This window comes from Labrus mixtus, chromosome 1 (assembly GCF_963584025.1).
Source record: "Labrus mixtus chromosome 1, fLabMix1.1, whole genome shotgun sequence".
In the NCBI taxonomy this organism is placed as follows: domain Eukaryota; kingdom Metazoa; phylum Chordata; class Actinopteri; order Labriformes; family Labridae; genus Labrus; species Labrus mixtus.
Genome location: NC_083612.1, coordinates 31,994,457 through 32,019,248, shown reverse-complemented (window position 1 = coordinate 32,019,248; position 24,792 = coordinate 31,994,457). Strand labels below are relative to the sequence as shown.

Genomic DNA, 24,792 nt, shown 5'->3' with positions numbered 1-24,792 from the left:
GGAACATGTTGGAACCTGATGTGACTATAGTATCTCCTCTACTTGGCATGTTTCCTCTTAACCATTGCCCTCAACTCCCAAGACAAGAACATGCCTCTGTCCTGCCTGCTAAGAAGTATTTATTTGTCCACCTTTAAAGTTCATGTCTTCTACTTTTGTTGAACAAGAATCAGACAAAACACTGCAGAAATCTTCAACATATTCATTTCCATGTTCCGATTACAAATGTAACATTTAGTGAAATGACTTCCCCTGTGTGTACATGGAACACACATTATTTATGGTGTGTCACACAAGATGCTCAAATGTTTAAAAAATCCAAATCTGCCCCTGAGTGTGTTGAGATAATGGGCATGTATTGATGCCTAAGTCTGGGCCTGACATAATGTGACTCATTTGAGGTTGTTTCTTCCTGTTTTGCAATGAGGGGTTTTTGCTTCCTCTTTTTTTTTTACTGAGCATGAATCTGTTTTGCATCAAGTGGGTGCTTTTTGTTCATACATTTTCCTTTTTGACACAACTTCTAACCTCTTATGTGCCATTGGTCCTGTCAGTGATGATTGTGTGTTGACATGAGAGTATTCATGTCAGCTGTGAGCCCATAATATTGCTTTTGTGAAGGCCTTTAAATGCAGCAAGATGATCTAACTGTGAATTTATCAACCCTTGTACAGATGGTGTTCTGGGTGGATGCACTCAGTTTGTGATTTCCATTTAACAATGCTTCCACCTGTTAATGCACACTTCATGTGGTGCACTTGGAAAACCCAGAGTCAACAGTCCATGACAACTTTATTGATATATCTGGTTACTGTTTTGTTTTTTACTAGCATCACACCCACAATCATGTAAATGCACTCCCTCCCTCTCTCACCCATCTAGTCCCTATGGCAGAGGTAAAAACAAACAAAAGAAGAATAAAGATGCATAAACCATTACATAGAATAAATGAAATACATGGAATAAACACATAGAATTCATGTTACAATTTGCCTTATGTGTAGATTTGTATAGAACATTAACCTCATTAGAAAATGCTCAAATTGATAGCAAGTCTGTTGCGTAGCAGATAAGACCTGAACCCTGGTAACCAGGAGGTACTTCACAAAGCAGGGTGCTTATGTTGGTGAGTTACACGACAGCACATGAACAAGCTGTCATGGAAGAATAAAGCATTCAAACTCATACAACCCACCAAAGTCCTTCCATTTTGATATCTCAGGGTTTGTGCATATCTGCACAACTTTTTGTCGAACTTTCTTTTAGCATTAGTTATCTTATCCTTTGAAAAGTGTTAAGGTCTGGTCAAGGGCCCTAAAACTGTGTTAATTTGTTTTCAAAGTTTCTCAGTAAATCATTAAGGGAAATCTTTGATCCAACTCTTGTGAATGGGGGGAGTACAGTAGTCATATCGTTTCAAGTATGAGCTGCAGTGATCATTAAGTTTTGTATTGTGACAGAATCTTTGAACCCCTGCTACCCCTTGAACCCTATCCTCCCTGTACAGTGTGCACTTTAGGGGGCAAACACATCACTGTCAGGGTAACAGCCATCAGGAATTCCTCTGAAGTATTTAAAGCGTAATAATGACAGGGGCCCCTAAGTATCCTATGCCAGAGTGAGGAGGGGAGAGGACTGGGTATCATTTCACCATTGACTGACCCTCTACTTTTTGTTTGTTGTTATGATTTAGTGGTAAAACAGGGGTCACTGCTTTATGTGCCTGGGTGCATATTAGTCATTCAAGATGTTAAATGTGAAATGTAGGTATAACAGAGAAATTTGATTGTCATAGTATTATAATTATTTGACATTTAGTAGAAGGTGTAGCCACTTTTTGCAACCCAAGAAACATTTAGCATATTTAACATATGAACCATGCAATCATCTTTAAAACCATTGATTTGAATTTGAGAGTGAGAACTCAATGTGTATGTGCTATATACTGCCTGTCCTGCTTCCCTCTGTGTATTCTGTTTACAACATGATTATCCAGAATGCTGTTTAATATAATTTGATGTTATGCACTGACTTCATTCAGATCTCCAGGATAGAAAACCTGTCTCATCTAAGCGAGCTGCAAGTCTTGAACCTGGCAGGAAACAACATCTCCAGAGTTGAGAACCTGCAGGGCCTGAACAGATTGACTGAACTCAACCTGCGCCACAACTGCATCTCTGTCTTGGTGAGGGGCTTTCCTATTTAGTGTCTGTTTAAAGAAATGTCTTTGCAGCGTGTTCACTGTTCTGCTTCACATAAACGTGAGGAAACTTACTGTTCACAGTGAACACCACCTTTACCAGGACATAAGTTGTTTTTCCTTTGAGAGGCTTCTATTCTTCATATGTTTCTTTGAAAGGAAGAACAAAATTAATAGTAGTAAAAGCGAGTTAGAGTGCTTTAATTACATTTTTATTTGCACCTTTTGATCTGATGAAGTTCTCTGTCTGGTCCTAGACTGTAAACACTGCAGCTGCATTACAGAAGGTCTTCAGCTTAGGTGATACATTCCTCATTTTGATGAAAAACTAAACACACTCATTAAGTCTGGCAACTGTTCCCTCAGAAAATGTTCCTCATGGGATAAAGAAGGTGGTTGCATGCTTTATCTTTCATCTTCATGTCAATCCTCTGGACCAGGTCCTGTGGATAGATATGGTTTCCTCTCTTATGGGATCACATTTAACAGGTTTGACCGTCACAAAATAACAAACAGAAAATGACATCATAAACTCTTTGTAAGACAGTCCGTGGTGTTACCCAGGGAGAGGTAGCTCATTATTCACAACCTCCCAACAACTTTGTGTTGCAGTGAAAGAGAAATTTGATATTCTAAACACGCAAATTCACTCCCCTTGGTTTCTATACTTTTAATCTGATAAACAGAACAGTGCATGCCAAAACAGGCCCCTTCATTTGTATGCAAATCCCCAAAGTCCTTTCCTGCTTCTTGGGGTAGAAAATACGTAATCCAAAATTGTTTTGTAAAAATAAAAAAAAAACTCTTCCTGTCACTCATCTTGTCTTCTGCCTGCAAGTTCTGATCCTGAACCACTTCCAGTGGTAATTATCGGATGTTGTGTTTTATTTGAGAGGAGAGGAAAAATGCTACCCCTCAGCAGATTCAACAGTCTCTGTCATTAGTGGTGTTTGCTGCCAAGTGCTTTTATCACACTCAAAGTAAATAAGCATCCTCAAGGTGTCCAGGTTTTCCCTTTTATTCAAGGAGACTTGAATTTGGATTCTGGACTGGAAGAAAGGCTATAATAAGGATTTTTAAGATTTATATGTAAGAAGCAGTCATTTCAGACATTAAGTTAAATCCTTATATATTACATGTGCGCGTATACGTTGTCTTAAGGTTGAATGTTTTTGGAAAAGGTAATGCTTAGTTTCAACATGGTGGACATGTAAAGACAGTAAGTATGTACATATTTAGGATGTAGATGGACTAAATGGTAAATGGACTTGAGCAGGCAGTGGGAGTAACTTGGGGTAAAGTGTCTTGCCCAAGGACACATCGAACATGTGGCTGCAGAAGCTGGGGATCGAACCCCCCGACGAGAGAAGACCGACTCAGTACCAACTGAGTCAGAGCACTCAGAGCAAGTGTAATTTTTTTTCCAATTCTCAGTAAACTCTGGTGAAGTCTATTTGCACACTCTGAATATTGTAAACCACATTTTTCCTAGGTTAAGCAATAGATTAGACTCAAATAAATTATATTTTCTTTTAAGTGACAGCTCATTAACACTTGCAACAATAATAACTGATTATTATGACTATGTTGCTGTGTTCTGCTGTTTGGTGTTTACTCTTGCTATAAAATGGGTCTTTCCATTGAGAAGTCCTGGGGCAGTAAGTGATGCGTTTTACATTTTGGCAGCAGGAATACTGATTTGTTTGGAAGAACTCTAAAGTCAGCATTTGCACTGATAAAACAGACAAAGCAAAAAGGAATCACCCCGAGGCATCAAGGCTGAATAGATTAGACAGATTATTTCCAATGCGCTTTTCTTCTTGCGGGGTCAGTAGTGAGCTGGTTCACTGCTCGATCTGCTATGGATTCGTTAGCTCTTGTCTTTGTGTGTGTTGGGGTCATAAATTCATCACATCTCGTGAATTCATAATTTACCCTCTGCTTATATTGTGTGGCGGTTTGTTCAACCTTTTAGAAGCTTTAAACACTTGCAACTGAGTGCAAAAACAACACGGCAGAGAGCATGTAACATCAGTTTGCAGTCTCAATGTGTCCACCCACATAATTAACTGCATATGCAATTATGGCACACAATACCTGAGGCCAGATGCGTGCCAGCCAGGCTTACCCCTCAGATTTAGCTATTCAAAGAGTAACCGCAAAACACCAACTGCTTCTAATCCTTGACACCCCCCTCAGCATCCACATATACCTGTGTGTTTATTTGGGCAGCTTGTGTGCTCTTTTGTGGTGTGTTTGTGCATGAAACAGAGATCGGCTGTGATGAGAGGTAGTTCTGTTTCTGTGGAGAAATGTCTCTGTCAGAGGGTGTGAAAGAAGAAGACACGCAAACTGTCAGTAATAGAAGGGTGGAGCCATGACAGAGAGGTGAAGACATGGGCACACAGAAACACACACACACACACACACACACACACACACACACAAAAACAACCAAACACCCGTAGCCACAAAGCTATAACCGACCCCACAACAAACAACAACAAATCCTGTCAGCTCATTGGTTCTGATCAATCTGGTTTTAGAAAAAGATCTCACATTGGTTGGCGATTGCTATGCAGCACATCAGCTCAGTGATGACATCATTGTGTCTGAGAAAGAGCTGCTATATTTAGTCTCAGACAGCGTGCAGTGGCTGCTGCTTCACCAGCATCCATAGACAGAGGCAGTGGAGGTGTGTAGGAGGGTCAGATTAAGCTAGCACTGGTTAGCATGACTTGCACTTTTTAAAATAGTAAAAGAAAACAAATATCTGTATTGCTGAAGTGCACAGTAGTGAAGTAACAGAAATCCCTATACATTCCTCATAAAATGAAAGTAATATTTATATTTAATATATACCAGATTTTGTTGTCATAAGATTCAGAATGATCTCCCCTTATAAGAAATAAAATGCTGTCCTACAACCAAGATACCCTTTTAGCAATATCACTTATTATGTGCAAATCAAAACTCTCTTAGTCTAATTTTGGTGTCTGAAAATATTCAGAGCTGAGAAATGAGAGCAGAGCAGATCTAGTCAACACGCATAGATGTGTTTGGAGCATCATAGTTAATTCTGTGTGTTCTTTTTTCCCCATCAAATTATATTTCTTGCCTGCCGTCAGAATCAAATTGTGAAGATGTTAAACAACCATTTAGGCTGGACTGTTAAAACCAAACTTATGAGGTGTGAGTGAGTAGTACTATTAATGGTAGGATCCCACCATAAATGTTTGTTATGAGTCTGTTACCTGAGGCATATGCAGTCTATCTTTCCTTTGTGATTGGCTATTTCTGAGAGTTTAGTTTTGTCCTTTAATATGGGCCTCACTTTATAATCTATATGCTTACAAAAAGTATTAAAAGTCCATTGTTCCTAATCTACACTGGACAGTCACATATTAAACATCATCATCACAGTGTTGTGCTTACTGTTGTTAGTTGTGTTCTGAGAATGGCCAAAATACAGTGTGAAAAGTGGAGTATCTCTCATTGTCTGTTAGACATTGTATGCATGAGTCCCACAACTCATTAGATGACAGTTGAATACTGTGGACTTAATTTCAATCAAGGTGCACATGTAAAATGATTTCAGTATATTACATTCGTAGATTCTGCATTCTACAAACAGAAAAAGGCTTTATGTAGCATTGCTGCTGATGTTTCATACTGTACTACAGTGAGCAGTTTGGCTGTGGGGATAGATGAAACAAGAATGAGTAAGTGTGTACTATATTTATCTGCTTGTGTGGACAGGGTGTGTGGGAATGTTCAGAGTCTGCGCTGCAGTGTTTGTACTTTTTCTCTGCAGAGCAGCTAGCATAGCCTCAGTGCTGGTCTGATCACTCCTTTGAATGGAAACTGGCAACAGTCTTGGAGGAGGTTGCGAGGCGGTGGCTGCAACAGGGGCGGACGCTGATGCAGCTCATTCAGACTGCTGCTGGGAGTGTCCTCTTTCCTGTCGGCATGTAAAGCCTTGACCATCTGCACGCACGCACGCGCACACACACACAGCACATTTTTACACACAGTACCGACTGATTTGCTGAAGTCATGATTGGTTTTGATAGTGCATATACGTCCCTGTGTATCATCTTCACTTTGCCAGCAAGCCAGCTGCTGTTCCTCACCCCTCCTCACCCCTCCCTCTCACTAAACTCTGCATTGATCTTTCCGGATGAAGAATTTTTTCCCCATCCAAGTCAGTTTTCATTGACTGAATCGTAGCTATTATTTTTGCTTGAGGAGGTACAGTATCTAGTTGCTCAGAGTGTGCGCCTGGATGTATATCTGTTTGAGTTAGCTTCCTGCTGCAGGGGATCTCTGCATTAGCGCAGCATACAGGCGTTCTCTCCCCTCCCCCTTTCCTCCTCTTGTCTCCCTCTCTCTCTCTTTCTCTCTCCAGCCCCTCCTCTCCATGTGCAGACGAGGCAGCATGCTAGTATGTGTGTGTGTGTGTGTGTGTGTGTGTGTGTGTGTGTGTGTGTGTGTGTGTGTGTGTGTGTGTGTGTGTGTGTGTGTGTGTGTGTGTGTGTGTGTGTGTGTGCATGCGCAGGGTGGATGGGGATGCTGTATGCTGAGACTGAGAGCTGCAAGGTGACTGAGGGAATGGAGAGGGATACAGTGCTCTAACAGCAGTGACGATGCAGTACCCTCTTCCTGAGCACCTTCTCCTCTTCTCATCCCTTCATCTCTCTCTCTTCCCTCTCCCTCTTTCTCTTTCTAGACTGAGGTGGACCGCCTGCCCTGCTTGCAGCGCTTCTTTCTCGGCTGCAACAACATCACCAGGTAAGAGCTAATACCGCTTAACTCCCTCCTCCCCAAATAGCAGGGACAAGGATAGCGGCAGGACATCTCCATGCCCACTCCCTTGGCTCTTGGCATGGGTCCGGCTCACAAGCTGCAGGCAGAATATACACACAAACATGCACAGCCACAGACAGACAAAAACACACACAGGTTTGCTGTGGTGGGTAGGTTTTGTAACCTAGAAAAGAACAACCAGGATGTGTCTTTAGCATGTTGTCACCAGAGAGAGGGGGGGGATAAATTAAAGTTATTCACACAGCAGAGATAAAAACTGACTTCCGCATAAAGTAATACCAGATTTGTAGTTGGATTAAATTGGGAGCAGCATTTGTAGGTGAAAGTGTGTCGGTGTATTTTGTTACTTAGTGCAAATGTCGGCCAGCTTAAAGCTCTGTTCTGTTTTTTATCTGTCAATGTTCCCTCTGCTTCTCCCTCTCTTAGTCAGCAATCAAGATTCCATAGAGTTAGCTAGTTGAAGCAGCACACTCTTCTCTCTGAATAAGGCTGCTTTACAAATGCTTTGTGCCTGCCTGGAGGAGGGGCCTGTGTGTAGGATACAGGGTGGGCCTGTATTCATTAGCCTGCTTTACAGTCACCTTGTGATGTGATAGATCTGACCTGACATCCCAAGTAAGCCCTGTTCTAGTGTCTGTGTGATTCTGTGTCTGTGCTCTTTCATATAGAATCCTTAAAAAGTCATTTGAACCAAATGATAAGTTTGAATTCTTAAACTTAGTATTAAATGATCAATTATTCTTAATATTTTTTTAAGTGCATTGTGGTTATTCAACTATTTACATAATGTAGACCTTGATTATATTACTTCACATTGTTATGATTTACCTTTGCTTTTTGATAGTAGTATTTTAAAATGTCTTTTGAATGGACACTCACTATATTAGTGTTTAAACCTGATGTGTGTAACTTTTGTAACTGGCAATTGCTGATAGGAGAACAGTTGAGCTCTGTTGCTAGGTCGAGGGGCAGAACACACTTTCCATCATGGTGCAGTCCGTTGGCCCTGGGACAGGATGTTGGAGCAAAAAACACCTCATAATGTCTTAAATTATGATTTCACTGATCGTAACCCTGAGTTTCTATCTTAACCTGCTAGAATAATGAATCTGAAGCGAGGCAGATTCTACTGGATTGATTTAGAAGGTATACAGTTTAAAACCACACAGCTCTCTCCCAGCATACAACTACTTTTTAATCGGACCTTGGACAACACACAGGGACAGATGTACTTCGTCTATTCACTGTTGACACTATTATGAACTGGTTTCATCACAGTAACAATACCCGGGAGGGCTTTTTTCAAAAGGATTGTGAATGCACAGTTATGCAAAATGTATGAGATGTGGTCAAGCACCAATGATGTACTCTCGAGTCACTTCTCATTATCACTGTGAAAATCACCCTTTTCATTATTGGTAGCATCTAACTGTCTCGATTACAAGTAATTATGTAAAAATGACACAGTTTCATAAAGAAGTGGGAATTAAAAACACAAAAATGCCCAGGTTACTAGTTACTGCATTGATAAGTGTCTCTGAATATTATTAACTCCATTTTATTTGAACGCTAGCAGAACTTTCTTTAATAGTACACCAGAGGTTTATCTTGTGACCTTAATCTGCATACAGTAACCTCCGGCTGGGATCAGGCATAGTGCAGTGTGGGAGGTTCATCCAGGCAAATGATTCATCAAGGTTATTATCACAAATTAGTAATGATAGAACCCCCACTGCTTACATAACATGACTGTGCTTTTTCATGTCTCCCTTAGCCACAGGCTGATATCAACAGAGTAGCCAATTTTTCTCTCATCATTTCCCCCCCCCCCGAGTCATCTCATGCTACCAGTTTTCCTGCTAATTCACCAGTTGGTCATGGTTTGTGTATCTTGTTTGAACGTAAAACATTTTTTATGCTTGATTTACCTTGTGACTTAGGTTGCCCAATGAGTTTGGTCGTCCTTCCTCTATATTGTATTGTATTGAAAATAATAATGTGTAGCCATAACGCTCGAGTTAACTCAAATTCTTCCTCCCTGTGTCTAGTTTTGATCAGCTAGCCTGTCTCGGAGAGTCACGCTCCCTTTCTGAACTCACCCTGGATGGGAATCCTGTAGCCCTGGAGACATGGTACAAGCAGGCCGTCCTGCGCTGTGTGCTTCACCTGAAACAGCTGGACATGAAGCGCATCACAGTAAGGCCAAACTCTTTAACTCTTTCTGTTTGTGTGATTACAAGAGGAAACTGGTCACTGGCCAAATCTTGCACATCACAACGGATTCTGAGTTTGTTTACTTTTAGTTCATTGTCCTTTCAGGTTTTCTTTCATTATTACTTTACATTAAAGACATTTACTCACATGACCACAATGGGAGACCTTCATATGGCAGTAAATACCAAGCTATACTGCTTATTGAACATTTTAAAAAGAACAGGGAAGAACTCATGTGGAGTTTTGACAAACATATATCTTTAAACTGTTCTCTACTCTAAATTCATTAAAGCCTGAATAGTTAAGCTTATTGCCCGAACCTGATGACACTGGACATGTTGATTCCTTTTGTATTATTTTAAAAATCAGTACAAAGTTATGATGAACCCACATGTGCTTTCTCCTGTTCACTTTCAATGTGGCAAATCCAAACCCCTGTACATCCTGATTATATACAAGTTAGTCTTTGTGAGCTGTCATTTGTCATGGTTACGGTTGTTTAGTGATTAAACTGTGAGCTAAAAATTTACAATACCAATAATATAAATCTATGCTAACAAAACAATAATTATCCTCAAGCATGTACATGAAGTCATCGAATTAATATAGCATGCCAGCAAAGTGCTACAGTGAAATATCAGCCTTTTAAAGGCTGTCAAGCAGGAGCACCCAGGTCTGAGCTTGTACTCTCAAGGAATCTGTGAGTACCACACACCTTGCCCTCAAAACATACTGCTACTTTGGAAAAAAGAAACTCGTAGCTCCATTTTCAACTTTTTTCATGTTTTCACTTGAATTTCAAAGCATACATGGTCTTGAACTGGTTTTGCAAGTTTCATGATCTGCTACTGTCAGTGTCTGTCATATCTGAAAACAGAGCTAATATCTCATTACCAAAAGGTTTAATTTTAGCAGTACATATTATAACAGGGTTAGGTTAGGACTGAAGTTTCAATTTATTTAAACAGTGTGGTGATGTTGCTGAGAGTAGACTTCATAATCTCTGAAGATAAAGATTTTCTTCTCCAAATGATCTGGAAAACTTGCCCCCAGTGCACGATGCTGTCAGTAGAAGGGAGATCAGATCTTGTGAGATACTATCTATGCCTGGCAGGTTGTCTGTTGGCAGATTGTCCATTATCTATGAATGAGATGAGTCTTAATACTGCAAATTAGATAAAATGCTACTGTGGATGATGGAACAGTTTTGACTATAAGGGTAAAAAGGGAAAGTTCAGAAACATAGACACACAACAGGCTGGACACGTCTCTTACTAAAGGTATTAATCAATCAATCAATCTTTATTTGTATAGTGCCAATTCCTTACAAATGTTATCTTAAGACTCTCTACAAAAAGAGCAGACTAGACCGTACTCTTGCTTATATTATTTGCAAAGACCCTACATTAATCCTTGATGAGCACAGCACTAAGCAACATTTAGCAAAGTTACAGTGGTGAGGAAAAACTGCCTTTAAACGGCAGATACCTCGAAGAGAACCAGCCGCATGTTGAACAGCCACCTGCTGTGAATGTGTTGGGGTTGACGGACACAGGATTACAATCTGTGACTGCCAGTGCAGTGGGACATTAATACATGTATTTGATATAATGAGGTCCATGTACCCAATTTTCAGCTATACTTTTTTCTGTTTCATAAGCTGCTATCAGACTGGAATCTCTGACTCAGAATCTCAGTGAAGGAAAAGAAAGGATTGGCGTAAATCGGGCACAAGTTTAAAGTAAATATAGAACTATTTTAAAAACAAATCCAAAGCCGCTTCAGGAGTTGATTAACAGTCCTTGACTAAAAAATATACATTTATAGTCTTTAATATTATAAAAAGCAAAAAGAAATATAAATAGATGTTCTACATCAAATACAACTGCAATGTTTTGGGGAATATACCATTTTATTCATTTCATTTCAATTTGTACAATGTTTTATTTTTTTGTATTCAACTTTAAATTTTATTGTTGGTTGAAACAACAGCCAACTAACCCGTCCTAGTATAGATTGTTTGAGGGCTGAACAAAGGCTTTGTTTATGCTGATAAATAACAGCCTTTGCAATCATTACAATATTGATCCCTTTCACAGAACAGCAAACACACTTTGGTAATTTTTCCCATTGGATGTTTTTTTCTTCTCACAGAATTAGGTAATAATAGTGACATGCAGGACTGGCATCTTAAAGTGTCTCTACTGGCTGACATCACTGTCTCGACTCCAGTGAAATTAACATTTGCCTCTATTGATCAGACTGAAGCATCGACTCTGCTACTCCGTCACAGACAGCTACACTAAATATTCCCAGCTCCCAGCTGCCACACTCAGATTGTGTTGGCAGCATTGCATTCTGGGAGTTTTGGCTTTCCCCAACAGCTGGGCATAGTTGATCCGGGACTGAAAATCAGACAGATAATCCTGTGATGCAGCCGGCTGGTGTGAGAATCTCTCCCATCCTCCACAGTGGTCCACTTCTGGTGTAGAGGACAGTCTCCCTGGCGGCATCTTTTGTGGTTCCCCCTCTCTCTTGAATAATTCAGAACTCATGAATGGAGCGACAACCTCATTGCACTAGCTCTCTCTTTCAGGACGAGGAGCGGCGCATGGCTGGTGTACAGGCTCGAAAAGAAGAGGAGAAGAAGAAGGAGAGTCACAAGCAGACAATTCATAAGGTACCACTTCGTCTGATTTGTTCCTTTCATTTTGGCTTTGTGGATTTAGAGTTTAGAGCAAATACACATGACGGGGTCTCAAAGAGTAGATTAACAAGTGTCCTCTGAACCAACGATGCCTTTTTTTTGTAAGAGTTATCTATAGCTAGATTTCCCCATTCACCACCATTTGATCCTTTATTTATCCTTTGTTATTCTTATCTACGTATGTGTGTGTTGTGATGGTTGAAGCTGTGTTTTAGTGGACCAGTAAATACACTTTTTTTGGATGCTACTTAACTTATCAAATGTTAACATACACAGCACCATGATACAATACAGATACCCTTAGGAAACATATCTAATTTACGGGAGAGGTAATTTGTTTACAGTGGTATTGTATTTGTAAATTTGATATTTCTTTGAATTATCAAAGATGTTTTTCTTGCACATGAAACTGTTTTTCTGTGTCTGTGTATATGAGTACGGTATTTGTGGATGTGCTAGAGTACTGCTGTGTCTACGCTGCAGTGGTTACTCATGTTGAGAGATGGTCTCTGTGTGGTACCATTGTATCTCCGTAACCTGACTCTTGCTAATCCTTGGTGTTGTATATTGAATTCACAGCCAAGTTAGAGCGAAGGATTCAATATGAATTGATACTGACTCAGCCATGAATCAGGGAGTGGCACATTCCTAGCCAAGCATATCGAAACTACAGTTCAGCCAGGACAGAACAAGTGAAAGAAAGCAGAGCAGCAGGAATCTTCTGTCTTGCAGGGGAGGGGCTTCACTTTTACTGCTATAGGAGCAGACTGCACTTAAACAAAATGCTGCAGTAAATAAGGCCAAAACATTGGACCAACACATTCATATACAATTTTCAATTTAAGCTTGGGGCTGGATGATTTTTGCCAGCAGCAAGTAAACCTCTTATAAAGTCTAATACAACATATCTCAGGGACAATCAAGGCAGGAGGTATTAGTTTGCCTGCAATTATGTCAGGATAGACAGAGAGGTTAAATTATCTGCGTCCATGCCCTCTGAATGCTACTCAAGAGAACTGTCACTTGAAACCATCTCTGTCCTTTGTGTGTGCGTGTGTGTGCGTGTGTGTGTGTTCTGTTCATCCAGGAGAAGCGACGTCTGGCTATCCGTAATGCAGCACAGCAGTGGGAGGGGGTTAAGACCTGTCTGGAGCTGCCACCAACAAATGGAGCTAAAGATGAAGTCAGTCCGGAAAACAGCCCTGCCCACTGCCCCGCCCAGACCAATGGCCTCGGACAGGAGCCTTCTCCAGAAGAACCCAGGTACACAAAAAAACAGCGGAAGACTAGGTCACTTATCAATGCTTAAAGAGTTTACTGGCTGGAAAAAAAAATCAGTGTTATGCCGAAATTGTGCTTCTGTTGGGTCTGAAGTGTATAGTGCTTCCAGTAATGTAACACTTGTTTGTTTTGTTTAATTCTGCTAAAATTAACACATTTATGGTCATTTATAAAACACAAGGTACATTCACCTGCAGGACTCAAATTAACCACACTGATCTTTAGGCTTTATATGTTGTCAGCTGCACTGCATGTCTGGCTAACATATATCTCAACAACTATTAGATGGATGCATTTGGTTTTTTTGAGACATTCATGGTGCCCAGATGATGAAGCCTCCTGGCTCTAGAGATCCACACGGTTTAACGGAAGTAGTATTAGTTGGTTGAGGTTATTGTTTTTTCGTGAAACGTTTCAAAAATCCTCCTTCTATAGGATGAATTGTAACATCTTCAGTTGTCCTAAGTACTTCATGTTTTGTGCTCACGAGTACATTTTAGCATGCTAAACTGAGGTAGTGTTGGCAAGGCAGTAAATTATGTTGCTCAGATTGGAATTGGAACTTATAATCACGATCTATCTTACACTTGGTGTAGATTGATAGGACTTGATATACAGGAGGTTTTCTCCCCTAACAGTTGAGGCAAAATCTGCAATTTCCCTTTTTTTCTTCTTAAATCAGACGGGTAAGCCCAGGTTCAGGACCAGAGCGACCATCAGGGGGAACGGAGAACAGACTCCGCACCAACAGTCGTCCAAACAGCCCACGAGATCCAAAGTAAGAGAAACATGCATGTTTGTGTACACCCACCCTGCCGGGCACCTTGAGCTCTGTGGGGCTCCATGACGATGTAAAGACTGACAGAGTAAAGGATCAGTTACCAAAAAGCACAATAAAACACATCTTCCCTTGAGGCATCAAGCTTTGCTGATAGCAATTGTTCTTGTTTTATTTTGTTGCCTAGTTTTAAAGATATTTGCCATATTGACACAATGACACCTCTGTATGAAAATAATTTTGCTTCAATAGATGTTAAATTAAGTTGTTTTGAAAAAAAGGTGTTTGAAATCACAGACACTGATGGATACATGAACATGTACTGTAGTATTATGATTATCTTGCGCTATGACCAGGGCACTATTAACAAAGAGATGGATATGGATTGATTCACAGACCTATAATATTAAAGTGGCTGGTTAGCATTGCTATGTGTTACTATCATATCTTCTGTCTTAATTACGTTGTTTGTGACATTTTATAGATCTGCATTTTATACTTTATGTTAATAAGTATATTGTGAACATGGTTATGGAACAACCTTTTTGTTGGGTTTATTGCTCGAAGTACTGCAAGCTGTTATTTTAGGCACTGCATTAGCATCAATTCGTCTTCATCACATTTTTGGTGTTAGGAGATGAATGGCTTAGAGACATGTACATAGCATAACACCAGGTCAAACCCACTATGCAAACAAATATACAGTCAACTGGATTAAAAACTACCCCTTCCTTTACTAAAGAGAGGATCACTGAGTAGTTTTGACTAGCCTTTAACTTAAATGCTTAAATAAGATACAAGTAAAAGTATTGTAACAGTGCACAGAATAGTGTAGAGAGATCATCCTGATAACTTGATCCCTGAAACAGCTGGTGCCTCTAACCCATCATGAAATATTTTTTAGGAACAAAGTCACCCTGCATGCTTACTCCATAAGCGTGGGTTTTGGTTGCTTATGTGCTTCCCTGGGTTCTCTGGTAAATTCAGTACATGCATGTCTTCTTCCTATGTTGGAATGGCTCTAGATCAACAGTCTGTGCTCAGTCTAATGTGAGCATAGGGCTCTGATATACTCTCTCTTACACAGATTGCCCAGGTCTGGATGAGTTATGAGGGGGGAGGCCTGAGATGAAAGTTGGAGGCAGTGTCAAGGACTATTATTACATGTTTCAAAGATGGCTTCACTTTACTGCTTCAGGATATGAAAACGGCCCCAGAGTACATCCCTCAATGGCTTTCCTTAATGGTTGTATTATAACTTCAGCCATGTGGTTTAACAGGTTGTGTCAATGAGCAGGACTCACGCGATTCAGTCTAATACACTCTGATGAGTTGAGTGTTGTATTACTTCTACTAGTATTAAATTACAGAATGACAAGGGCCTTTACAAACCTGGCACCACCAATTACTTACAAAAAGAAAGATTTTTACACAAAACAAAATGCAAGCCTGATTGAGAAATGTATGCAGCACAATAATCCATATTATCTCAGATTATCTTTCATAATCACTTGGAACCAAAATATCCATAAAAAATCATATCTGATCAGGAATGCTGATAGCCTAGTGGTTCTGTCACGCTCCCCATGTACAGAGGCTATAGTCCTCGTCATAGCGTTAGATGTCATCCCCCACTCTCACCTCCCAACATTTCCTGTCTCTCTTCAACTGTCCTATCCAATAAAGGCAAAAAGCCCCCCCCCCCCCAAAAAACAAACAAAAAACAATAAAAAAAGCATTATAGAATTGTAAAATTGGGTGATTAGACCCAATTTTACAATTCTATAATGCTTTTTTTATCTTAAACTTTTGTTTAGTATTATTGCTGTAACCTTTGACTCTCCACCCCTGCTAGATGGGAATTGTATGTGAACATTTTGGAATTCTGAAAATTACGAATTTGAAGAATGGAAAATGACAGGAAAATGTAAAGATGTTAAAAAAACAACAATGAAAAAATGTACGCACTCAAAAATAAAAATATTTGTGATCAATCACTATGATTAAGAATAGTTATATGTGCAAAACAAACAAAAACATGCCCACAAGACATAATTATATGTGTAAAAAGAAGAGCATGATGTCATCGCTGGCTGTCGTCAGCAGCACCAGTTTGGAGACACATTAGAACGAGTTTGAATTGAATGTTGACAGCACACGAAGCATGATTGTGCCAAATAGTTGCTATGAAACGTTTGAGACAAAAGTCTGGTTCAATGCCAAAGTTTTACAGTGGCAAAGGCCCATCTTTATTCCTTTGCAAACAATGTAAGATTTATTTGACTTTATTTCCCATAGGAGAGGGGAGCAGAGATGAGTGGCAGTGTTATGTTAAAGAGTTATTACCCAACACTCAGGCCTTTTACTATTCAAACACTAGATTAATCAGAATGGTGCAGAGATCTTGATCAGGTGGGTTTTCAGGCACATAAATCAACGGTTTATTTTCACAACGATGCGAAAGCATTTCTGCAGACTTCTCCAATGGAACCTGAAATCTAAAACAAAGCACTTTTGAATCACCCTGTCTGCTTCACTCAGCACCCAACAAGCCTATCATCTGCACCACTTAGTGCCACTTGAACCATATGTTTTCACTTTTTGACAGAGTGACATGATATATTGCTCTCTTGATATGGCAGCCTAGAGAGCAATGTTTCATACATGTCACTTCCACACAGTATTTAGGCAACTGGAGACGTGTGTGTGTACAGTATGTATGTGTGTTACAAGCCATGTCTTTGGGGGGATTAAGTTCTTGAGAGATGACAGATGTCCTTTTTAAAACTCCTGTAGGATTAAGTGAGATAGCTCTAATTGAATTAGATTCAGAGTCTAATAAGCCAGAGCAGTACCCATGTAATTGTGACAGATTTTTTCTTCCCCGCCTTGTTCCCTTCTTCACTCTGTGTTAGTCGCTAGGTTCATGTCAGAGGGGATTCAGGGCCACCTGGCTGCCTTTCGGGTGTGATTGAAGGGGAACAATATGTGGCACAGTGTAGGCTGTGTTGATGGCACACTTCCAGAAGTTGAGGAGTACTAATTCTTACCACTACTTATCTACATGTTACGCTTCATCTCTTTCACCAGCCCTTCCAGATTTGCTGCCTTTGGCACTCTGACATCTCAGATGAGTGGCATGTCCTGACAATTAAAATGCTGTAGAAAGGTCTGGCCCCTCCCCATCTATAGCTGAGAAGTCCAATGTATCTGTCAATACATTCTTACATCAGAACACAGCAGGACTTTGTACGTTTAGTATTTTTACTACCAGATCGTGTTATTTCTACTTTAAACATTACAACTGCACTGTGTCAATGCTCTTTCTATTAAATACTTATTGAAATATCTGGAAGAGGAAGTCATGTGTTAATACCTATGTTTGTATACCTGCTTTTTGTAGCTGCACACAATACAAGGGAGATTCTACTCTTTAGAGGCCTTGTCATAACTCTCAATGCCAGTGTCAAATTGAGAAGATAAGTGGACCTGTGTTCTTGAAGGTCTCCACTTTTACAGATGTGTATTTTGTTTTTACGGTCTTCTTCCTTTACCACCCCTTGATGTTTGACTGAGACTTGCTTTCATTAAGCGAGCCTTATTTGGGGTATCAAATATTGTGCCGGGATACAAGTATACAAGATTGTGTGGGTTAATCCCTGTCAGTTATTGGTTTATTGGTGTTTATCAAGCTGCAGAACACGATTAATCCTGTTGTTGTTTATGTTTGCTTTGTAATTTGTGCCTTTTTTTTGTTCAGCTGTAGTTCTCCCAAAAGGTATTAAACCTAACTGAACTTATTAAAACGGACTGAACTCAAAGGCTAACTATGGCCTCAAAGACAGTGTATTCTTTAATGAACACAAGCATGCAAAACTTGAACTGCACTTTGCATTTCCTGAGGCACATGACCATTCACCTGTCTTTTCGCCAAAGTAGCATGAATCAGGACGTGAAGTCTATTTTGTGTCATGTTCCTCCTCCAACAGTTTACATATATTTAATGGATTTAAGGCAATGATTATTGTTTGTTGACCAAATACTAACAATCCACACTGCCCTCTCTCTTCCCTACAATATAAATCACTTAATTGAGTTTGTTTCTAAATTAGAATGATTCCTCCTTTTCTTTCTTATTTGATAGGAGATAGAATATATTTGTTGTTAAAGACTTTAGAACAACAGTTAGCAACATTAGCTCTATAGGAATCTATTATAAACAGCAGTTTGCTCTGATCTACAGCATGTTACAATGATGCAATCAGTTTTCAATGGGGTTGCCTTCTCTAAAGTATGTGATGTAGGAATGAAAAGAAAAACATCTTATTTACAATTTTATTCTCACATTTTTACAAAGGCAGTTTTAGTTAATGCTGAGAAGTGTATCAATGCATCGCTCACTCCTCTCCTTCTCATGCAGTTTAATTATTAGTTAAATTCTACAAAATGACCCCCTCCCTCCGGTTCACTGAATAGTAAGTAGAGAAAATGTTCCCTTCTCCTTTGATCAGAGAGGAGTCAGCTCCTGGGGGATCAGTCTTACTGTGTCTCTAACAAAGGTGGCTAGAGCTTCTGTTACTGTTCAGCTTCAAGTTGCATGTACCTCTCTGTCTGCTGTATGATTGTTGTCCCTTTTCATCTCTCTTTCTTATTCTATCCCTCAACACCAACTTTCTAAAAATGGGTCTCAACAAGAATCTTGGATTTAAGTCCTGCAATCAAAAGGATTAGTCTTCAAACCATTTTGCCGCTCTGTTGCAGCGAGATTGGGAGGGTGTGAAATATGAATAGGGGTGATTAGCTGTTGGCGGGCGGAATCCAAATTGATCAGTGTTGAGTACCGGGCAGCCAGTAGCCATCTGATGCCCTGCTATGCTGACATTCCCCTGATTCTTGGCTGAAGCAGAGGGCTGAGGACGTGAACTCGAACAGGCAGAGAGATAAGGTCTCCTTGTGATTCCCCCAGATTCTCCACTCTCACGACTCTCTTATCCTGGAAGGGCACTTCTACTGCAAAGCAATTAGACAAGACAAACAGGACATTGACTGGACTTCTCATGTTCTGCTCTGATGTTGCATTTGCCTTTTTTGTAGTACAATGACTGCTTTTTCACACAAATTGCACTTTGGCCCAAAGAGTGTCTTCAGGTTTCAAAAGGCAACAAATTCTGTGCATTCAGCATATAAAGACTGTTTTTGTCCGTGTGTTTATGCAGGCTTGTGGAGCCGGGCAGCGGCAGTGTTCAGAGCTTGTCCCTCTCTGACAGTCACCTGGCGGAGCTTGATGGTGACACTTTGCGGTTGTTCGGACTGGGAGCCCTGGAGGCCCTGGAGAGGGGCTGGGGAGTCCAGACTGCTGGTGCTGTCACTGTCATAACCTTTCGCTACATCAACTTTGACGCCATTGTACCAACACTGCCGAGAACAAGGGTCAAGTTCCCCAATCTGTCGGTAAGGTCACAAGCCACATACCAAAATGAACCATGGGATGATGTCGACATAAGTTTCCTCAAGAAGAAGCAGACACAGATGAGGTTAAGGTTAAAGCTTAGCATAATCCACAACCAAACTGCAATGACACTAGACAAAGAGTAAAGATTTTGCTTATGTAATCACAAGATACTCCAACATAATCTCACTTAAAGAGAGAAAGGTGCCCGATTTACAGTTGTGTTGGTTCCCAACCAACCTAAAAACTTTAACTGCCACCATGTGGGAGGTTTTGTGGCAGAACTAGTGGAAAAAAATCTAATTTTAAAGGGAAAGAAAGTACTGCATTAGCGGTAAATGACAAAACTAAATCTAGGTCTAACAATACACAATATACATTTCTCTATTTTAGCCTCAACTGGCTTCCTCACTTGTGTTTCTGCTCCTGGCATCAGAATGTCTTGATGATGATCAAGACGTATATTTTTTACTAATGAAACGCACATGTAAAATCCACCGCCAGGGGGCTCTCAATCAAAACAACTGGACTTGTTTCAAAGTTTATATGATTTCATAACATTTTCTGCAGCATCTGATCTTCTTGGAAACCAACATCAGCCGGCTGCCACAGCTGGCGGCCCTGGCTCAGGTGAGGCGTCTGGACCAGCTGACAATCCACCCAGAGGGCAACCCAGTGGTCAGTCTGGCTCTGTGGCGCTCCTTCATCATCTACCGCCTCAACCACTTCAACCTTCAGAGGATCAATGGCCAGGAGGTGAGGACCAGCTCACTTTTAAAGCAGTCCTCCTTCTGTCTGAAGGTGGCATCTTCTGTCCCCTTTGCGAGACACAAATGTAGTTACCTAACCAATGACAATTTGAACTTCTTCTTATGAGGTATTAAGTCAAATTGTTACTATGTAAAACAAGATATCATTTGTTAAATGTTGTTTGGATGTTTTAGATCTGAAATATATCTGAAAAAATTTAAAGTAATAGTTGAAATCTTTTTGAGAAGAAACCTGGCTTTCTCGTGAAGAGCTGAGAAGATTAATACTTTACTACTTCTAAGAGAATCCATTAAATGTGAGGTTACTTTAAACTGCTGATTGGCTTCAATCAGCACAATCACTGGAAGCGATGTGACCAGCTAGCCTGGGCCAGTACAGAACCTCTAAAGGACTTTAACTAACATGTAATACCGTGCTTAGTTGGATAAAATGGTAAAGTCTTCTTTTCAAACTGACCGTCAGAAAGAAATAAAAAGTCAGATTATAACTCTCCTGTTCCCTGCTTTAATTTATTGTACTATGTTTTCTAGAATTATCTACCTCATGATTTAACCCAAATATAGCCCCCTTTAAGACTGTAAAGGATACATGATCTACAATTGCCACTTTTACTCGTTTTTAAGTTTTTAAAATTTTAAAATTTAGTTTTTGTTGCCTTAGCTGTTCATTTTATGTCCTATCATTAATCGCTTCTGTAAAAAGTACTCAGATAAAACATTACAGAGTTTTCTTTTTCCCAAGGCTATAACTTCCAGGTTCAAATTTTTGTTCATTTGTCTCCCTTAGGTGACCATGAATGATGTGATCGCTGCAGAGCGTGTGTTTGGTACACTGGGTCATATAGCAGCCACCGAAACTCCACGCTGCCGTCTCCTCCTGCTGCTCGAGGAGTCCAGGTAATAACTTGATCCCAAACACAACCCAACATTAACAGTTTGATGACAGGTGTGTTTCTGTCCTGGGCAGTGTGTGCTGTTCCTTTAAATATGTCAAGAATGTTGGGATTCTTCGATGTGTATATGAGTTACAGCTTACAGCTTGTAAGTGTGTACTGTAGGCTACTGTACTTGTATGTGCATGCCTGTGTGTGGTGTTATTGCATGTGTATATTTTTAGGTCTGTGTGTTCACATTTGTGTGAGACAGTGAGATGAAGCCTGGCACCAAGGAGCCAGGGGAATTAGACTATGAGTCTCAGGGTAAGGGTGGGTACTTGGCACTTTGACACAAACATTCCTCTCTCTCCTCAGCAGAAAGCTCTTGAGTTCTGTCACTCTTGGTTAATGAACAACATCCTTGCAAAAAGAAGCCAAATTCTGCCAACACGCACACGCGCACACACACACACACACACACACAACAATTGATCTTATCTTATATCATCTGTAGATTGAGGGCAGGCTCAATTGTGAAAGTTCACAAGCAAAGCTGCACACAGTATTCCTGCTCATTTAAAGGTGGTAAATTTGCCCGGTGAATTCATCTGACTTGTTATTGTAGTACATGTAGGTCTAAATAGCCTCAATTTTTGTGGACAGAAGAGAAATTGAGAAAAACATTTTCAGTTATTCAGTTGTGATGTAGATACTGTGTTTTTGATTATCTGCTTCCATTAACTTTATTGTATAAAGCTGCTCTATACAAAAGTCGATGCAAAAGAAAGAAAGGCCTGGAGCATTTTTATCTGACAAAAATATGCTTGCACTTTGCCGGTGATTGCTTTCCCATCCTGTCTGCATGGATAGTCGTACATGTACTGTTTGACCGAGTTGGAATAAGTTCCAATATGATATCAACTGATTTTCTCTCAATGGATTTTTTGCACTCCATTACACAAACAGAATTTATTTCAAACCTGATAGACACACACACACTTACCCACACACACATTTCCTTAAACTTGTCTTACCTTGTTAGTCAGCGTGATGTGTGACTGATCTACACAGTAATTCACTAAGAACTTCTATTTGGCATACACCGACAAACTCAAACCCACCTTGCAAACTCTGTTATCCCATATGGAATGTTTGCCTGCAGCTTCATCTAGAAATAATGTTTCATCCTGGCACTGACCTGTGGGACATGTTGGTGCAGTGATGTTTGAGATTTGATACTAATAGATAGCAACATTGGATGACGTTTACATCACTTTTAAAGTCTTCTACTTATTTTGTAAGTGTGCACATCATGCTGCTGCAAGATAGAAGTGAAATTGAAACCCTCCCACTGACAGAACTGACTATGCTCTTTCTATTTAATTTTGATTGATTTGTGAAGAAAGTCAGTTTTTGTTTTTTTCTAAAAAAAAATTGGACAGTTCTATAGGATTGAGTGATATATGAAGGAACATGAACACACTTTTAATATGGTTGGTGTTCTGGCATTTGTTCACCCAAGGGTTCTGTGTGCTATCTTTACTCTGTATCTAATTCCCTTTCTTCTCCCTGAAGGAAACGCCAGCTGCAGTTCTTATTGGAGGGGCGTGGCCGGCGGGCAGGGCTCAGTCCGGAGGAGCTGCGAGACAATGGGAAGCTCCTGGGAGAAGGCCTGAGCAGAGCGCTGTTCAACTACCCGAGCAGAGACTGCAGTGCAGAGAGCCCTGAGGTCAGCTCGTTGTTGTTTTGTTTTTTTAAACATTGTAATGAGATTGACTGACAGCTCAGTCAACCCACTGAACCACTAAAGAGATGTTGCTTTCCTTGTTGCATGTACTTTTAAAAAGAAAATTCTACTTCATCAGATGGTAAACAAAACATTGAAAATGCAAAATGTTTCTTTCATGCAAGTGCATTAAAACTTATGTTTACATACATTATGTATCTAGTTCTCCATCAGAAAGGAATTGACACTCACCATCCACTTTGTAGAATCGATGTGTTTGTGTTGAGTGTGCTCAAGTCACAAGAGTTACAATGTGGGCAGCTAGCTACCATCACAGATATTTCAACACTATCATCTGATAGTAGTACACCAATGTTGTGCTCAACAATACATTCTAAGTCTTTAAATAAGTATATTACAGCAGTTTAACTACAATGGCCTCAATTATTTTCTGCTAAAAGGACAAACCTTTTTTCAGGAGGTCCTGCAGTGAACTGTGTTTTTCAATATCAGAACTTTAGAGGCAATATGGGTCCATGTTTCAACATCAGTATGACATTCTTGCTTTTCACATCCTATTCAGATCCAACATTGTCAACAAGTTTCCATCTTGTTCATCTTTTCATCAGTTGTAAGGACATTTCAAAGTAACTTTGATTTTTCCTTTTATGCATTCACTGGTTAAATCAACATCATTTTAGATTTTATCACTTATGGGAGGGATTTTAGCTTCTAATAAACAGTGTATTTTTCACTGATGCCTCATATAATTTACACATAAAAGGACAACATATATTCAATCATTGTCATGTAGATGGTAAGTCATGTTTGATTATTTAACAGAAGAAAACTTGTACTGACCATGTACTTTGGGGATTATGGGGCTGGAAAATACATTATTTAGCTTAAGTGATGTAGGTCATCACACATGGCCAGAAATAGACAAAATCTGATTTAAAAAGCATATTTTGGAAGTTAAGAAATATATACTCTACATTCATTCACCTAAGATAATAGTTAAGCGTTCATGTTAAATACCTGTTCTGTGATAAACGTATCAGTGTGACTGACATTATCTTGTTTTACTCATAGGAGGGTAGTGTAGAGTCGTCGGAGCGTTCTGCCATGGTAGAGCAGTACCTCCAGGAGTTGGTCCAAAGGGCATCAGACACCTACCTGAAAGGTGAGGCTCTGCACAAGCTCTGGCCCTCCGTGTTTGCTGAGATGGTGAGGGACTGTGTGTTGGAGATGAAAGACCGAGCCGCCTTCCGCCAAGCCAGCCTTGCAAAGATCTCTGAGACCAAGTGAAGAGGACCAAAGGTTCACTCTGAGACCCCCCCCTCACACACACACACACACACACACACACACACACACACACACACACACACACACACACACACACACACACACACACACACAGCTCTCCTGATGCCATGTCAAACTCCATCTTCAACATCACTGAGAGACACTGTTACTGACTGTCAGTTAATACAATCTTTGGAAACTGAAGGATGTATTTCCCAAGTATGTGGGAACCCTTTCTTAGCATGGATGTAGACTGTTTTAAAGTCTGAAGAAATAAACATGACGTTAATTGAATGTACATTTTCACTGATAACACACTGTTTGATTCTTCAGCGCTTGGAGCAGTAACATACTTGAAGAAGGTCAAAGGGACTAGTTGACTCATTGCATTGTGGTCCATACCAAGCATCCTCTGCACTTTAAAGCCTTCTGAATGAGCCCTCTCTATCATTACCATCATCAGCTGAAAATGACCTGTGTCTCTTTTGTTGAGACTAGAATGATTTTTCTGTGTCTTAAATCTTCTTTCATGCACCACTCTCACACAATGTCTTCTTTTTGCATAAATAGGACACAAGTAAGGACAAGGACCTTTGTTTTGTTTACCACTGATTTTCTGTATTAAAGATTATGTATTAACACCCAGTTTTGTGTTTA

The 24,792-nt window shown here is 40.1% G+C and overlaps 1 protein-coding gene across 1 annotated transcript in view; it reads left to right on the top strand.

Annotated features, from left to right (window-relative positions):
- The window catches only part of LOC132977575 (leucine-rich repeat-containing protein 49), a 29,208-nt gene extending 4,457 nt beyond the window's left edge, over window positions 1-24,751 (top strand). The window contains exons 8-18 of the mRNA XM_061042291.1: window positions 2,042-2,185; window positions 6,930-6,991; window positions 9,076-9,223; window positions 11,838-11,921; window positions 13,036-13,211; window positions 13,912-14,007; window positions 19,224-19,458; window positions 20,027-20,212; window positions 21,014-21,123; window positions 22,677-22,830; window positions 23,920-24,751. Coding sequence (XP_060898274.1) covers window positions 2,042-2,185; window positions 6,930-6,991; window positions 9,076-9,223; window positions 11,838-11,921; window positions 13,036-13,211; window positions 13,912-14,007; window positions 19,224-19,458; window positions 20,027-20,212; window positions 21,014-21,123; window positions 22,677-22,830; window positions 23,920-24,135 — 1,611 coding nt within the window. The 3' untranslated portion in view covers window positions 24,136-24,751. The remainder of the gene's footprint in view (window positions 1-2,041; window positions 2,186-6,929; window positions 6,992-9,075; window positions 9,224-11,837; window positions 11,922-13,035; window positions 13,212-13,911; window positions 14,008-19,223; window positions 19,459-20,026; window positions 20,213-21,013; window positions 21,124-22,676; window positions 22,831-23,919) is intronic.
- The last annotated feature ends 41 nt before the right edge of the window (window positions 24,752-24,792 follow it).